The 18,454-nt window shown below is 37.0% G+C and overlaps 1 protein-coding gene and 1 non-coding gene across 8 annotated transcripts in view; one reads left to right on the top strand and one right to left on the bottom strand.

Moving 5' to 3' along the window:
- Tut4 (terminal uridylyl transferase 4) overlaps positions 1–18,454 on the bottom strand; it is a 91,948-nt gene that overhangs the window by 21,831 nt on the left and 51,663 nt on the right. For all 7 annotated transcript variants that reach the window (XM_085686392.2, XM_085686391.2, XM_085686390.2 and 4 more), the window contains 5 exons: positions 17,670–17,773; positions 12,780–12,837; positions 12,591–12,694; positions 9,054–9,143; positions 7,811–7,924 (listed from right to left, as the gene is read on the bottom strand). In XM_085686392.2, coding sequence (XP_085542518.1) covers positions 7,811–7,924; positions 9,054–9,143; positions 12,591–12,694; positions 12,780–12,837; positions 17,670–17,773 — 470 coding nt within the window. The remainder of the gene's footprint in view (positions 1–7,810; positions 7,925–9,053; positions 9,144–12,590; positions 12,695–12,779; positions 12,838–17,669; positions 17,774–18,454) is intronic.
- On the top strand, positions 859–963 carry LOC125412716 (U6 spliceosomal RNA). The gene has a single exon (XR_007235666.1). It is a non-coding gene; the product is annotated as a U6 spliceosomal RNA (small nuclear RNA).

Genomic DNA, 18,454 nt, shown 5'->3' on the forward strand with positions numbered 1-18,454 from the left:
TGATTAAATTTAATTTTCCAGTTGATATAGTTTAAGAAAGCATAAATTTTCATGTAATCAACTAAGAACAATACTCCTAAATCTCTTTACTGTTAATTTTTATGTAAAGAATTTTCTTGGACTTACGATTTGCTGGAACAGAAAAAAAAACTCTGCTTAAGAACGTTCCTTTTAACCTGAATGTACTATTGATCAACAATAATAATAACAACAACAAAAAAACCTCCAAGGGTTAGGAACTCAGTTTGGTGGTAGAGCCCAAGGTTGCCTAGAGGGTCAATCCCCAGTACTAAAAAAAAAAAAAATGAATCACCAATTCAAGAGCCAAAACAGTGTGGTGTTATACCTGAAACCCCAAATATTCAGGAGACAGTGGCAGAATAATACCAAATGTCAGACCAGCCTAAGCAATTTAACAAAACTGTTGTAAGATATAATCTATAATGAAATATAAAAATTATAAATATATAAAATATCTAACATTACAAGAGAACTTGAGATATAGTTCATTTGTACAGCACTTGCTTAGCATGAATAAGGCTCTGGGGATCAATAAACAGTTCAACAATCAGATCCCAGACTAAACTTTAATAACCAGCTACTTAAAGTTAGATTTAATTGCAAATGAAGTCAGAGGTAAGTAATGTTATTATTTATATATATCCATAACATTAAAAAAAAATTCATGCACTAGGCCGTACTTAAATAATACCAGAAAACAGAAACCATATGACAACCAGAAAAGGATAGAAGCAAAAATGTGCATATCAGTCTCGACCTACAATCAGAGCTCATCATACTGGGTTCAATGATTGCGTGTCATTTTAAAATTATAGCCTGTTAACCAAATAATGGGGTATTCTCTTTCAACAGTATATATGCTAAGACTAAAATGATACAGAGAAGATCAGCATGAACTATGCATGCGAATGACAGCATATTCATGAAACAGTCTATATTTTTAAGAGGCCATAAATCTGGAAGGGAGAAAGAACGGTACATGGGAGATTGTGGAGGGAGAAAAAGGAAGAGGGAAATGATGTAACTGTATAATCTCAAAAACTAGAAGATATATTTTCAAAACAGATAATGTAAAAGTTTATTTGAGGTGAATAAAAGAATTCTATTGTATTTTCCCAACAGTAACAATAATTTGGGTGATGATAATAGTCACAAAAAAGAATAGTAAAAGAATAATTAAAACCACCATCACTATGAACACCTACTTTTATATCTATTGTTAAAAGACATTCAATTTCTCAATTTTATTTATTATGTTGCATGAGACAGGTTCTCATTTGTAGCATTGGTTGGCGTGGAGTTTCCTATGTAGACCAGGCTAGCCTGAAACGCAGACATCCCAACTCTGCTATCTTGAGAACTGGAATTAAAGGCTGAGTGCATGCCAAGTTGCTTTTGTTTTCAGACTTTTGAGGAAAGGCATTACTATGTGGCCAGGTTAGTTAGTTTGGAACTGCTATAATTCCAGTCTAAACTTGAGAGCCTTCTCCTGCTACTTACAGACATGTACCTACTCATGCACTACTTCAGTGTCTGCTATACAAGACAACACTAGAAAAGTTTTACCATTATATTTTGTTTGATTTTGTCTGTTAAGACAGGATCTTCTGCCAGGCGGTGGTACCTTTAATACCAGCATTTGGGACCAAGGCAGGTGGATCTCTCTGTGAGCTCAAGGCCAGTTTGGTCTACAAGAGCTAGTTCCAGGACAGGCTCCAAAGCTACACAAAGAAACCCTGTAGAACAGGCTGGCCTCGAACTCACAGATATCAACCTGCCTCTGTCTCCCGAGTACTGGGATTAAAGGCATGCGCCACCACTGCCTGGTTGAGGATTATTTCAAAGAAAAGAAAGAAAAGAAAAAAATTCTGAATTTCCCCATGTGGCTCCAGACAAGACAGGTACATAAATATTTCTCTGGAATGATAGTGGTAAAATAAGAACCTGGATGCTCACCCTCTGTGGCCCATTAACCTGCTCTCCAGCTTCAAGGTAACAAAGTTCCATGACTGAAGAAAGTAAGGGAAATGAGGCTGAAGGCCAAAAACTCAAACCTCAAAATTAATTAGCAGCATTTGGTTAAATAAGGCAAAATGAAATCATCCCCATCAATGAGTGGAAAAAAAAAAAACAGGAACATAAATTAACGTAAAAACAAAATAAGCAACCACAACTCTAGATCCTATGAATAATAAAAGGCAATATTATGAACTCTCTATTTCCAGACTTAAACTACACATTTTTTTTTTTTTTTTGCTTGCTTGCTTGCTTAGTTTCATGGTAGTCCAACCTGCTCTCAAACTCGGTATATAGCCCAGAACGACATTAAACTTCTGATCCTTCTGCCTTTATCTCCCCAGGTTTTGGGCTTACAAGCACACACCACATTTGGTGGATGTGGTACTGTGGAAGCACTCTACCAAATAAGCTAAATCCCTACAATTTACGTTTCTCTGTTTGTCTTTTAAGCTAGGGTTTCACTGTAGTACAGGCTGGCATTGATGTCACAGTAATCTTCTTCCCTCAGCCTCCCCAAGTGCTCCAATCACAAGCACACACTCAACTAGATCAATTTCTTAAAAGATACATTTTTGTCAAAATGCACACAAGGAAAAACAAAACAATCTGAATAGGAATTTATCAGTTAAATTAAACCAATACCTAATAACATTCCAAAAAACAATCTAACAATGTATCAAAATAATTATAAATCAAGACCAAGTGAGACACATTCAAAACTGGTTCAACATATAAAAAAAGCAAAATAATCTATCATTAACAAATAAAAGAAAAGTCATAATACTATATCAAGACTCAGAAAAAGCGTTTGACAAAACTCAATACCCATTCACAAGAATGAAAGAAAAACCAGACAGAGTGGCACACAACTATTTCCAAGTTTAAGAAGGATCAGATAAATTCAGAGTTTAAGAGAAGTTTGGCCAACACAAAAATAAAACAAAACAAAAAAATAAAACAAACAAACAAAAAATCTATATCCTCAAAAGACCAAAATCATGGTGGTACAGGACTACAATCCTGACATTCAGGAAGCAGAAACAGAAGGATCATCAAGACCGGTCTGGTGTATATATCAAGTTCTAGGTCAACCAAGGGCTACATTCAAAATCTTTATAAACTATAAACAAAATTTAAAAAATAAAAAGAAACTAAAATCACTACGATAAAAAAAAAATCCCCCATAAATTAGGTGAGTGGGGAATTGTTTTAACTTGATATGGAAAAAAGTCTACAGGCCTCTTTTCCCTTTGGGAGTGCTAAGTTAGGCACTAGCATTGTGTGTGGTACCTCTGCATAGTAGAAAAATATCTGCATAGTAGTAAAATTTTCTGCTTTTCCTTAAAGTTAATTTGTATTTTTCTTTCAGTGAATTTCAGGGTCTTGCTGACCCTCATGCTCGCTTCCTTCCCAAATTCAGTCTTCTCATTGTGCTCTCCCCTTGTGACACATACTATTTGAAAAATTTTGCTAAAGACCATGGCTGGAGAGATGGTTCACTGATTAAAAATCACTTGCTGCTCTCACAGAGAACCAAAGTTTGTTTCCAAGCACATCTTGGGAAACTTGAACACACATGGTATATACTCATATATGAACATTAAAAAGATACTGGTCAGACTTTATCACACACCATTCTACAGATCTACAGATGACAAGCATATGGAAAGATGCTCTCCAACATAAGTAATGGGGAAATGCTGACTGAAATAATGAAATACCACAGCACATCTAACAGAATGGTCAAAGTACAGAACAGAGGTATAACAGAAATTCTAGTAAGGATGTGGAAAACTCCGAGGTGCTTCCCTCACTCTGGTGGAAATACAAAATGGTACAGCCACTCTGAAGCGCCACAGTTTTCACTTTAAAATTCTAAAAACTCACATGTATTGTTCAGTAATTGTGCTCAATATTATGTACCTGAAAGTCTTGAAAATAATATGACAAGAAAACCAGTAATTAGATCTTTTTGTCAGTTTGAGACAGAGTTTCATGTATTCCACACTATCGTCAAAGTCAGAATGTAGCAGAGAATAACTTCCTGAGCTTCCATCTCTAACAACTAGGATGACGGGCACCCCTAGGCCTCCTTCATTTGGGTCTGGGAATCAAGTTCAGCATCTCGTGTATGTCAGGCAATCACTTTACAAACACAACTACTTCCCCAGCCTTGTTTTTTTGTTGTTGTTTTTTGATTTTGAGACAAGGTCTTGCTCCATAGCCAGAGCGGGCCTTGGACTTTTAATCTTTCTGCCTCAGCTCCCAACTGCTGGGATTACTAGAACACATCAAACCAAATTCATTTATGTAGATCTTTATATCATCTGTATTATAATTGTCAAAACTTAAGAGCAACTGCGATGTTCCTCAGTGTATAACTGAATAAAGAAACTGACATACAGTAAAGCAATGAGGTATTTACTGATGAAAAGACATGAAAATATAAATGCCTATTACTTAATTTGAATTTGTAAGGCCTTCTTCCCCATAAGCCATATGTATAATTTTAAATCGTTTATTTTTATTTTTATGTGTATGGGTGTTTTGTCCGCACCTATGTCTGTGTATCACATGTGTGCCTGGTGCCTAGAGAGGCCAAAAGAGAACATCAGATCCCTGGGACAAAAACTGCAGATGGTTGTGAGCTGTCATGTGGGTGTTAGGAACTGAACCTGAGGGCTCAGCAAAAGTAGCCAGTGCTCTTAAACTGCGATGCCAACTCTCCAGCCCTCAGATAGTTAAGTGACAACTTTCTACAACTTAGAATCACCTCTGACAGAGAGCATGCGTGAAGGATTGCCTAGATAAAGTTGGCCTGTACACATGACTGAGGAGGGCTGCCTTAATTGTTAACTCATGTAGAAGAACCCTTCACATTATGGGCAGCACCATTACCTAGGTGCTGTGAAGCAAAAGACTATCTATAACAGGACAGCTACCAAAATGAAAACAGAAAGCATGGATGTATTGATTGCTCTCCGCTCTTGACTATGGATGTGGCACAATCAACTATCTCAAGTTCCTACTGTGTGGCTTCCCTGAAATTATGAACCAAAGCTGAAACTATTTAAGCCAAATAAACCTTTTCCTCCCCTAAGCTACTTTTTCTTGTCAGAATATTTTATTATAGTAAAGAAATGAAACTGGAACAATCTGTGAAAGGCTTGGTCATCCAGATGATGCTATGAAGATCTTATTAGTTTTTTATGGTAAATTGTTAGGTTATTGAGAATACGTTCTACAAGTGGATTGTGAAACCCCAATTTCAGTGTCTCCATGTCATGGTTCATTAACATGTGCCACCTGATCCAACACATACATGAAACATGATATGCTAAGAGAGAAAGGGATCAACTAACATTAAACAATAGTCACTAGAATCATAAGCCTAAATATACCATTTATTATATAGGCTAACTATCCTAGTTCACTATATTAATGTGAAACTGACTCATGCAAAGGGTGAAAAAGAAGCCAAACAAAAAGGTTAGATACTGGGTATATGAAGATACTAAAAAGATCAGTGATTACCAAGAATTGGCAGGATGGAGGCTGACTAGATAAAGCAAATACTTACAAGTTCAGAAAAAAAAAAGTACTGTATAATAACAATGTGTACATAATTATCTATTTATTCAAATTGATATGATATGCAACACAGAGTGCGACCCACAAACGTAAACTATGGATTTAACATGACTGTGACACGTCACAATAGATTTACAGGCTTTGATAATGTTCTAGGTTGATAATGGAGGAGTGCCTGCCCAGGTAGGGTTATATGAGAAATCTCCACATATTCCTCTATTTTGCTGTGATCTTAAAATTAACAAACAAACAAAAAAAAAATACAGACTGTTTTGACTGGGAATATGTCTCAGTAGTATAGTGCTCACCTATTACATATACATGAGGCTCTAGGCTTGATTCACAGCACCACAGACTTGTAATACCAAGAACAAAGACATAAAATACCAAGTATAGTACTTAGGAACTTCTGCCTGGGGAAAAAAAATATCAAAACTTTCTTTTCCCCTGGTACTGACTATAAAAAGGGAAAGAGGTACTAAAACCACAGGATTCATGATACTATTTGAAAATTCAGGACTGGCAATTAGATATTTATAACACATGACTTGATATTTTGTAATTTTCTTCTTTGCCATCGTATTATAATTTATGTGAGAACAGAATATGTGGTTTTTCTATCCAGGTATAGTGGCACACACCTTTATTCCTAGTACTCGGGAGGGAAAAGCAAGCAGATCTCTGTGAATTTGAGGCCAGCCTGGTCTACAAAGCAAGTTACAAAACAGCCAGAGATGTTAGACAGAGAAACCCTGTCTCAAAAAAACAAAAATCAAAATCAAAACGAAAGAATATGTGCTTTTCCAAATGCTTCTGGTATTTTTCTCCTATTTCTAGACAGTTTTACTTCTAAGAAGACAGACATGCATCTTCTCTAATGCCCACAAATCCACTCTGTGCCCAAAACGGAAGATTAAGAATTATTTTACACCTATTTCAGAGAACATAAACTGGCAACAGAAATTGGCACTGAGTCACCAATTCTTGGTAAATATGAACATAATAACCTTCTTTCAAAGTGCATTCTTTTTTATTATTTATTTATTTATTTTGTGAGCAATATTCTGTCTGTGTGTATGTCTGCAGGCCAGAAGAAGGTACCAGACCCCATTACAGATGGTTGTGAGCCACCATGTGGTTGCTGGGAATTGAACTCAGGACCTTTGGAAGAGCAGGCAATGCTCTTAACCTCTGAACCATCTCTCCAGCCCCCTCAAAGTGCATTCTTATGTTTGGTTAATATGACTTTAGAAGAAATGAGGAAAATTTTTCTATTTTTTTTTCTTTCTTGTTTTTCCAGACAGGGTTTCTTTGTGTAACCCTGTTACACAGGCTGTCCTGGAACTCGCTTTGTAGAACAGGCTGGTCTTAAACTGACAGGGATCCACCTGCCACTGTCTCCCAAGTGCTGGGATTAAAGGCCTGAGCAACTAGTGCCAATTTTCCTGCTTATTCTCGACAAGACTTTTCAAGGTTGTCAAAGTATACACTGGAATACATAAGGCAGGAGGAAGAAGGAAAGTACTCTAGAGAGAAGAAACTTCACCTTTCCATGTGAGGGCCTGTAATATGAGTGAGTCTGTGGTGAGCTAAAGGAACTTAATACACATGTGCACGTTTTTTTTTGGGGGGGGGGAGTTGAGACAGGGTTTCCCTGTGTTGCCCTGGTATTCAAATCTGTAGACTAGATTGGCCTCAATCTCAGAGATTCACCTGCCTCTGCCTCCTGGGTACTTAGATTAAAGGCTTGCACCACCCACAACCAGCTCATGTGCAAATATTCTAAGACTGCAACATTTTAAACTGTTATAAAAGATACTCAACAGTTCCAGTTACCACACATTCCTCTGGTAGTCACTATGCTCCTTTAATAAAATTTCCCAGCAGGTTCACTATTTAATTATAGCATTAATTTTACCAGGAAACTCAGACTATTCATGACAGAATATTCATTATTTCATGAACTCAGCAAGTTCTCTTTAAATCCATGATTTGCTTGAAAACACCTGTAATACTTCTTTTTTAGACAAGTTATCACACAATTGCTTAGGATGTCCTGAAACACACTATGCAAACCAGGTTGGCCTTGAACTCACGATAATAATATTTCTTTGGCCTCCCAAGTGTTGGAACTACAGGCCGATGTGCTCTGGGCTCTACAGTATTCTGGAAAACTAACCTCTTGCAGGACTGGGATAACTGGTGGCTTTCTTTGCTGCAGAAAGTACAGCACCATAAGGATATACGCATACGAAGATAAACTTCCCCGAGATGCATCTCCAATGTCACAGCGCTAGAAGATAGAATGATTACAAATAAAAATTAATATTCTAATTCCACAAGCCTGACTCTGATAAGCCATTCTGTTTTTATTTATCCATTCATTCATTCATTTTTGAGGCAAGGTATCTCTCTCTATGGAGTTGTAGATGTCCTGGAACTCACTTTTCAGATCAGGGCCTCGAATTCAGAGATTTACCTGCCTCTGCCTCCTAAGCACTGGGATTAAAGGTTTGCATCTGATCATGCCTAGCAACTCTCTAAAAATGAGTTTAATAAAATGTTAGGAAAAACAGTTAAGCACTATGAAAATAAAAGAAGCAAAACAAATGTAATGACCTAGTATTTCCATTCCAACAATTATTTTTAAAAATGTATATAATAACAAAAAATTTGACTTTAAAATTGGAATAGTTATAATAGCAAAACCTTAGGGGAAAACTAGTTTATCAGTAAAGTTTAGGATAAAAGCACTGGAGCTATCTAACACAAAAAAGTAGCAGTACTTACTATTTTTTAAAAAATTAATTAAATTAAAAAAAAATAAGGGTTGGGAAAATGGCTCAGTGGAATAGAGAGCAATTACTGTGAAAAACAAGAGGGGCTGAGTTCAAACCCCCAATTTCCACATAAAAGCACAGAAAGGCTACATGTGCCTATGAACCCAGCACTGAAGGGCAAAGACAGAAACATTCTGGGAGCTTATGGTTCAGCTATTTTTTTAAAAAACCTCAGAGACCAGCCAGGCATAGTAGCACACACCTTTAATTCTAGAATTTAGGAAGGAGAGGCAGCAGGATCTCTGTGAGTTTAAGGCCAGCCTAGTCTACAGAGCAAATTCCAGGACAGCTGAGGCTACATAGTAAGACCTTATAACAAAAATAAATTTAAAAACCTAAGTAAAAAAATTAAAATGCAATAAAAGCTCAGGTATAATTTAGGAGATTAAAACAGAAAGATAACTTAAGTCAAATAACCATAGCAAGACCCTATCTTAAAAGAGAATGAAGAAAAAAGAAAAAGAAAACTATATAAATAAAATTGAGACAGCATTTTTCACAAGTTTAATGCCTGTACGTTTTACTTTAGCTATCACAGTAGTACTACATAACAAAACAGATGATTTAACTTCTTCATAGTACCTTGGCAAACACTTTCATAGTATATCCCAAGTACTGTACTCTAGGATCAATAGCTGCATAAGTAGCAAGCATTCTTGTGTTGTGTTGAGCCTGAAAAAAAAATACATATTTGAAATCATTTAATATATACTAATAAACTTACAAATCATGTAAAAAGATACAATAAGCTGTAAATAACATATCGAAATTTCAAAATGCCTAACAATTAGTCAAACAAATCAATCTCACTCTGAAATCAGTATCAAAACTAAAATACATTTTCCTTACACTGCTCAGAGTTGAGAATTTACACACACCAATAATCTGTGAAATTTTTTTTGTGAATAAAGAAAAGTGGGAATGCAGTGCCCCTAGTATCAAAAATTATACTATCAAGTTTCCCACATTTGCAGGATCGGTCAGCATATCCAGTGTAAACCACCTAAGTAATCAAGGTATCTTCCCAGCCAGGAAAGTCTATCTGTCAACTTTTAAAATTAAAAGTATAAACCAATAATAAACATAACTAAGAAGACGATCACAGACATTTCCATTCACAATAGCCTCAAAGAAAATAAAGTATCTACAAACAAACCTAAACAAGGAGGTGAAAGATTTCTACAATGTAAACTATAAATCACTGAAGAAAAAAATAAGACACTAGACATACCACACTCATGGACTGGTAGAATCAATATTGTGAAAATAACTTTCAGTCAAAAATCATTACAGATTCAATTCAACCCAATAAAAATATCTACCTCATTCTTTACAGAAATAGGAAAAACTATCTGAAAACTCATATAGAAACATTAAAGAGCATGGAGAGTCAAAAAAATTCTGATCTTAAGATATATCACAGAGCCATAATAATAAAAACACTATGATACAGGCATATAAAAAGTCATGTAGACCAATGGCCAAAAGTAAAGACCAAAAAATGATATGCCAAACTACAGTCATCTAATATTTGACAAAAATGCCAAAAACATAAGTTGGAGAAAAGACAGCATCTTCAAAAAAATGTCCACATGCAAAAGAATCAAATTATACCGGTATCTATCACTTTGTATAAAAACTCCAAGTAGATCAAAGACCTAAATCTGAATCCTGAAAACACTGCAACTGCTACAAGAAAACAAAGGTATAGGTGTACGAGAGGACTTTCTAAATTAAGAGTGCACTTGCCCAGGAATTGAGCCAACAATTAAGGACCTCATGTAACTAAAAAGTTTTGCATAGCTAAGAAACAATGGTGGCGTACACCTTTAATCACAGCGCTTGGGAGGCAGAGGCAGGCAGATCTCTGGGAGTTCCAGGCCAGCCAGGTCTACAAATTCCAGTTTAGTCAGAACTGTTACACAGGAAAAATCTGTCTTGAAAAAGCAAACAAACGAACAAATAAAAATGAGAGAGAAAAGAAACAATCAAGGAAAGAGAAAATTCACAGAATGGTAGAAAATCTTTGCCATCTGTAAATATGACAAAGGACTACTATTCAGAATATATAAAGAATTTAAAATACAGTTAAAGAAAAAAAACCCAAATAATCCATTCAAAACTGGGCTTAGGATTTGAACAGGGAGTTCTTTTTGCTTGTTTTGTTTCTTTTTTCAAAGGTAGGGTTTCTCTGTATAGCTGGATGTCCTGGAACTTATTCTGTAGAACAGGCTTGCCTCAAACTCAAAAGATCCACCTGCCTCTGTCTAGTGGATTAAAGGTGTGCACCACCACACCCAGCTCAGTAAGTTCTTTTTAAAAATAAAAATGGCTTAGAAATATCTCCAAAAAATGTCCATCATCTCTAACAATTAGGATAGCACAAAACAAAACAACTTTGAGATTTCATCTTATCCCATAAAAAACCAAGAAACAATAAATGCTGGAGAGGATGTGGTGAATCCTCATCTTCTACTGGTGGGACTGCAAACTTCTACAGCTAGTCTGGAAATCAGTGTGAAAAACTCTCAAAAAGCCACAAATAAACCTACCACATGAGCCAGCTACACCTCTCTTTGGCATATGCCCAAGAGCCAACATCCCACTCTACAAATACTTGCTCAGCTATCTTAACGGCCACCCCATTCATACTAGATGGAACAAAGTTACAAAAATGTATTTCAACTGATGAATGGGTAACGAGAATTTGGTACATATACCCTAGGGAATATAATTCAGCTGTAAAGAAAAATGATGTCATGGAATAGGAAGGTAAATGGAAGGAACTGGGAAGAATAAAAATTTGGCATTGAGTGAAGTAACCCAGATCCACAAAGATAAACACATGATGGTCTCTCCCATCTGGGGTTTCCTAGGCGCAGATCTTCAGATGTGAGTATATAACCTGAAGTAACTAAAGAAGCCAGAAAAGGTTTAAAAAAAAGAAAAGAAAAAGAAAGAAAAGAAAAAGAGAAAGGAAGGAAGGAAGGAAGGAAGGAAGGAAGGAAGGAAGGAAGGAAGGAAGGAAGGAAGGAAGGAAGAAGTTCTTCTGACACAGGACCTAAAAGAGCCAATCTAGTTCTAGCCCAAAAGCCTCCTCACTGAGGACTAGCTTTTATACCAGAAGATTCCATGCACGCTTCCGAGAGGGAAGTAACCAATATTCCTATTCAGCTATGGTGCCTACAAGCTAAAACAAAGGCAAGCATGACACCATATCAAGGGTGCAACAGTAGTAAACATGCCTTGGTTACCTTGGCAGTAACCAATGTCTTTTTAATTAGACTTAAGGCCAGCTCAATAAGAGGAAAATCATGCCTGGTACTGCAACTTTATCAACTACCAGGGTCCAGTGAATTCATGGATCTACACTCTATACATATTTATCTTTCTACCTGGAGAAGCTACATCTCTGTGTAACAGATGGAGATCATTACAGAAAAGCAACACCAGTCAAATGCAAAAAAACAAGTGACCATGTGAAAGAAGCCCAGCCTACACTGATCCACCTAAAATTCAGCTCTTGAACCTAAGGCTCAGAAATCATAACAGAAGAGAGGGCAGGAAGATTTTAAGGGTCACAGGAGAGGACATTTGCTAGAAACTTCAGAGACATGAAACCCATCAAGTCTCAACAATATAGCTGTCTAAACAAGACCTAAACAAGAACTACACCCTAAAATGAAAGGGAAACTCATGGGACCTCAACCCTAGAAAAGAGACTAAGGGAAACTAAGGAAAGCTAAGAGCAGGAGAATAGTCTTCCTAGGAAAGAACACAAATTGGTTATCTAATACCAAGTGATCAGCTTTGAAATTATATACATACAAGCTAGTAACTTTATATGAACTGAACAGGTTGTAGTTATTTATATATTTAGGAATATACATACATAAAACATATGTAAGGCATATACATACACAAAATTAAAGAAATAAATGCCAACAAATTGTGGAAAGAACAAAGATGCATGGGAAAGGTGGAAGGAAAGGGAAGAGAGAAAGGGATGTAGTTATATTTTAATATCAAATATATATATATATAATATCAAATACACACACATATAGTTAAAATATAAAAAAAACACAATTATAGCTGGGCCTATAAAGAATATCTTACCAATGTGTTATATAGACTGATATCACCCTCTAGTCCACTTCGTCTGTGTTCAAATTTTACAATAGGCACTTTGGCAGTAGTTATAGGCAGAATGTTTCTTAAACCTGAGGGTGAGGGAGCAAAATCTTAAGCAAGTTAAATACATTTATAATGCAAAAGAGTACTTTTTTCAAAAAGATAAAATTTTACCTGGATGCCTCTTAAGAATTTTCGCCAAATTTTCAATTATTTCCTTACAGTTTAATTTCTGGAAAAAAATAAGTAAGAAAGTAGGGTTCAATTCTACCTACTGTAAATTCTGCTTTAACCACTTTGTATTTAATACTAGTACTTAAAATTTCTAATCATAACGAGCTGTATAACCTTGTTAACTAAGTAACAATTCAAGGAACCCCATCATCAACATAACCCTGCAACCTGGTAGAATTGCCTTCCTAATATGTATGCTACTAAGATCCCAAGGTTATTCAAACAGATTGAAGTCTGAAAAGCACGAAGAGAGTGAAACAGTTTTCAATATGTGAATCTGTTTTTTACAGAAACTTAACTATGATATTCACTCTTTTGGTTTTGAATGGGTGAAGAATAAAACAGTAAGCATCAAAACAATGAATGTTAGATCAGACATATAATCCAGCAGAAGCTACCAGGGAAGCCTAGGTAACAAAGCAGCAAGACCCTTTGAATAAGAGGTTTACTTACTGTTTTCCTGTTTCAGTCCTGGTACTACATATTCAATAAACTCACTCATTTAAAAAAAAAAAAAAGGTACAGATATTGTAGACCATTTAAACTGTAACTGTTGTAAAAATCTTTAAGATGCCATTTCTGCTAAAACTTACAGAATGAAATTAAAGATAGGTTTAATGAGGGCAAATCACTTAATGATGAAGAACATAACACAGGGACCCAATTTAGACAAAGTCAGATTCAAATTTGAATTATTAACTATCTGCATGATTGATCCTTAACATCCTCAAGCACTTCACTACTACTCTACAAAGTCAAAATAATTGTAAATTCCTGCCCTACAGAATTGCTGGAGAATTACCTATTAACAAGCATTCAGCAGCACAGAGGTAGTGTCGCACGTCTTTAATCTCAGCACTCAGGAGGCAGAGGCAAGATCTCTGTGAGTTTGAGGCCAGCCTGGTCTTCAGAGAGTTTCAGTACCCTGGGCTGCTACATAGAGAAACCCTGTCTAAGAAAATCAAAACCAAACAAACAAACAAAACCCCCCAAAAACAAAACAAAACAAAACAAAAAACCCCAAAAATAAAAACCCTGCAAGTGTGATGCAGGAAATACACCTAAAATTTTTGAGATAATTATTATTACTGTTATTATGTGTTTTGTGGGTTTAGTTTTGCTTGTTTGTTTCTTTTGGTTTTTGTGTAGCCCTGGCTGGCCTTGAACTCATAGAGCTCGGAATAAAGGCATGAGCCCTCGTGCCTGGTTTCTATTATTATTATGTTGATGATATACATAAACATAATTCTATTACTACAGCACCAACTTCCTCAAGGAAATTTAACCCTCTGCAAATTTAAATGTTATTTTTTAAGAAGCAGAGACAGCAAAATATAGCAATGAAAATGGAAATAGTAAACAGAATAATAGCTTTATAAATTAAGTGTATTAAGTTAAAAAGCATAAAAAAAATCAATCCTAACTATCATCATACATTTCTTTCATTACAAGAAAAAAAGAGTCTATGCAGGTAAATCTGGAGATTTCAACAGAATTATCAGTTACTAATTCACATACACTAAAAAGGAGAGGTAACTACTCTTTACTGTGTTAAATATGTAATTATGACAACCTTTTAAAGAGTTAATAACTCATCTGGAATAAAGTATTTTGTTCTTTTTAACTGTCTCAACTTCCCTACTTGCAATTCAAATCTAAATATTAAAGTTAATAAAGAAGTCATCTAAGTCTCTCTTCTTGTAGACCAAAGTCTACAAAACAAAGAAGAAAAAAAACCATGATCACAATCCCACTGCTGAGACTGTACTGGGAAAAACATCTCCTTACATGTCAAGGTTATTCAGAGAGCTTTCTACTTCATAAAGTAAAGATTAGGTTCTACGTTACCATTAATACTGCATTTTATATTATATTAATACTGCATCAATATTTTGCTGCATTATCAGCTAAAAAAAATAACAGAAAGGCAGTGAGATATAATATGAAGAGCAGGAACCACACAGCCCTGGACACAAATGCTGGCTTCATCATGTTCAAGGTGAGTGAGGTACAGTTAAATAAATCAATGTCTTTTCTTTTTTTGTGTGTGGGAGATATGTTTATTTATTTATTTACTTATATGAAGGAAGTAGGAGCACTATGGCACATAGAGAGGTCAGAGGACAATTTGTTGAAGCTATTTCTCGCCTTCCACCATGTGGCTCCCAGGATCAAACATAGGTTTTCAGGCTTAGAAACAAGCATCTTTACTTACTGTATTATCTCTACAGCCCCCAGTTTATCTTTCAAAGCTTCAGTCTCATTTTGAAAATGGGGTAATTAATATCTACCTCAAAATGGGTTAAGAATAAAAAAGGATAAACCATCTATAAGCGGCACCCAAAGCAAAATTTCTAACCTTCAGTTATTGCAACATTGCTTCTATGTAAGTAAAGTATCAGTTATTGCAATATTGCTTCTATGTAAGTAAAGTATCAGTACCCCAAAATTATAATTAATTTTTAGAATATAATCCATTTATAAACTGAACAACTACCTGCATTTTCTACTTGCAGAGTATATAACACACACACACACAGAAATAGAGAGAGAGAGAGAGAGAGAGAGAGAGAGAGAGAGAGAGAGAGAACAGAGTAAACCAAACAGAAGTACCAGCTTCTCATTGGTTCTAATAAGAGTCCAACTTATAGTAAGCTAACTTTTCTTTCACCCAATTCATTACTAGACCCTTGAAAGTCTTAAAGATCTATTTGTTATATTAAAACAGGATGAACATCCATGTCTGGGTCTGTGGTTCATGTTGTCAGAGGGCTCTGTGGATGCCCAGGGTCTAGTGCCCAAGGGCCATGCTGCCACAGGTGCTTGTGTTGCTCTGGGTGGGGCCACCAGGGCTGTGGTGGCATCCAAGCCTTAGCTGCAGCAGAGGCCATGTCTGGTCCATGGTCCTGCTGCAACTGGGGTGTGTGGTGATGCCCACAGAAGGAGTTAAATGGGATCATTGGAACTATGCTGTGCTGAGCCAGCCCTGCCCTTCATTGGCCTGGGATGGCTGCCCCTGCCCCCTGATGGATACTGCAGTAGGCAAGCTGTCCTTATCCCTCAGGGGAGAGCTCCTCTCGCCTGCACTAGGGAAAGATGGTCCCATCCCTCACCACAGGCATGCACCTCACCTGGATAGCACACTAGAGCTGATCTCCACCCCTCCCACAGTCTGCCAGTGGTGGTATAGGTGAGAGAAAGATGCTTTCCCTGCTCACCCATTACCACTGTAGCAAGTGAGAGAGGTCGCCCTGGGATCACAAGAGTGGGAGAGCTAGCCATAACTGGCTACAGAGCACAAGAGAGGCAGGCTCTGCTTGCCCCACTGGGCAGCACACTAGGGATGACCCTGTTGTCAGGGAAGCAGGTGAATCAGCCCTGTGGGCATGAGAGCAACAGAACTGACCTACCTGCCCCCCCACCATCTGCCATGTGGTAGCATGGTTGAGGGAATGATGCCCCCCTCATTCCTTACTACCTGTGGCAGGCAGGAGAACTGGTCACAGGGTCACAAGAGAAAGAGAAAATTAGCTGCAGCACAGAAGAGAGGGGTCCCTGCACCGTGCCTTGGTAGTATACTAGAGCTGACCACTGGGGGTGGGAGGCACAAACACAAAAGTGACCCTACCCTAAGGGCATGAGAGCAGGAGAGTTAACCCTGCACACCCTATCCTTGTATTCAACCTACAGCAATCAGAAGAAAAGGCCCTGCACCTTGCTGAGCTGACCCTGGTGATGTGAATGTGGGTGACCCAGATATGAGGGCCTGAGAGCAGGACAACTGGCTTGACTCCTAGCTGTAGGCTGAACTGGGCAAGCTGTCCAAAACAGTGCTGGAGAGCTCACCTGGATCGTGATGACGAGCATGGTTCCACTGACCCCCATGGCTGACCAACCAGGCTAGCACCCAGATCCAGAAGCAGGGCTATGAACTGACCCACCCCAACATTCCCTGAACCTATAAACTGCTGGAGCATGGGAAGGGGATGAGTCAACAGATCCAAAACAGCAGGACGTCCATGCCAAAGGACAACAACAGGATATCCAAAAGGAGCCCCAGTGAGAGCCCATTTATACATGGTGTAGCAGAAACCAAAGGCGTCCAATCAGACCAATGGCTTGCAAGGAAAGATCAAAGGCCTAAAGGGTAAACTGTGTGACTCAACAGGCCACACTACAACTTCCACAAGATTCTTCTTTATTTTTTGCTTATTTCTTTGTTTTGTTTTTTTGTTTTGTTTTTGTTTTTGGGTTTTTTTTTTTTTTTTGCTTTGCTTTTAAATTTGATTTTGACTCGGGGGGAGGTTGTGAGGGCAGAAGGAAGATGTGAGGAGACATGGAGAAAAGTAGGATCAGAATACATGATGTAAAATCCACAAAGAATCAAGAAATGTTTTTAAAAAAAACAGTATAAATAGTAATTTTACTTTAAGTCTGAATATTTTTAACAATTTCCACAGAGGCAAGTTTGAGAATCTTCTAAATCCATAATGCTAATGCTTCTATATTTCAAACACTACTACTAAACCAATGATACAAAAATGACAACATGCATAATCAATATCACATATAAAATTAAAACATTAACCAATAGACAAAAACAAACTTTCAAATCCTTTACAAATATTAACTCTTATCTCTGTATTTTCTTTTTTTTTAACTTTTATTTCTTTATATTTTATATATGAGTGCTCTGTTTGCCAGCAGAGGGCACCAGATCCTATTACAGACAGTTGCTGAGTCACCATTAGGCTGCTGGTAACTCAGGACAGGACCTCTGAAGAGCAGCATCAGCACTCTTGACAGTCACAGCATCTCTGCTTCCCTTACCTCCGCATTTTCATGGCCTTCCAGAGTCATACAAATATCCAGATCACTATCACGGAATCCAAATCCATTCTTTGAAGAACCAAATAAGCACAATCTTGCCTTTTCTAAGCTCGAGAAAACAAGTCAAAGAACAGGTCAGAGGAGTCATCAAACATCTACCAATAGTTTAACACAAAGTGCTACATTGGGAAAATCCGAAACATCCAACCCCAGCTAGGATCTTTTGTTTATTCTTAAACGCAAGTAACTAAAACATCAACTCTCAGCAAACAGTATCATTATCTATTTAGAAGCTTACCAAAAATATGAGATCCTTAATACCTTGTTCAACCTGCATAACCACTAAGACCTTCAGCTTCTTCCAACTGAACTATATCTACCACCTACTGCTGTTCTTCAACAACAGTACCAAAGACTAAGTTCAGTATCTGATAACTCATCTCTTAAAAGTAAACTAGTTCTTTCGGTGTACAATTCAAGTACTTTTAAATTATCCCCTAAATATATAGGGTTAACTTTTCTCCCATAGTCACTCTAATTCACTAGATATAAATCATGTTAGTTATTTCTTCTCAATTAAGAGTTCTGTAACACTACTTTTCAAACAATTTGTAACTTAAAGTTTAATTACACATTTGTATTAATGTATTTATTAGTTGGGGCATATCAACATGCACATGTGGACAGAAGACAACTTGTGTGGATTGGATCTCTCCTTTCACTGAGTGGGTCCCGGAGACTAAATTCAGACTGTCAGCCTTAGTGGCAAGTGCCTTTACCTGCTG

Source organism: Myodes glareolus, chromosome 3 (assembly GCF_982192425.1).
Source record: "Myodes glareolus chromosome 3, mMyoGla1.1, whole genome shotgun sequence".
NCBI classification, from domain to species: Eukaryota; Metazoa; Chordata; class Mammalia; order Rodentia; family Cricetidae; genus Myodes; species Myodes glareolus.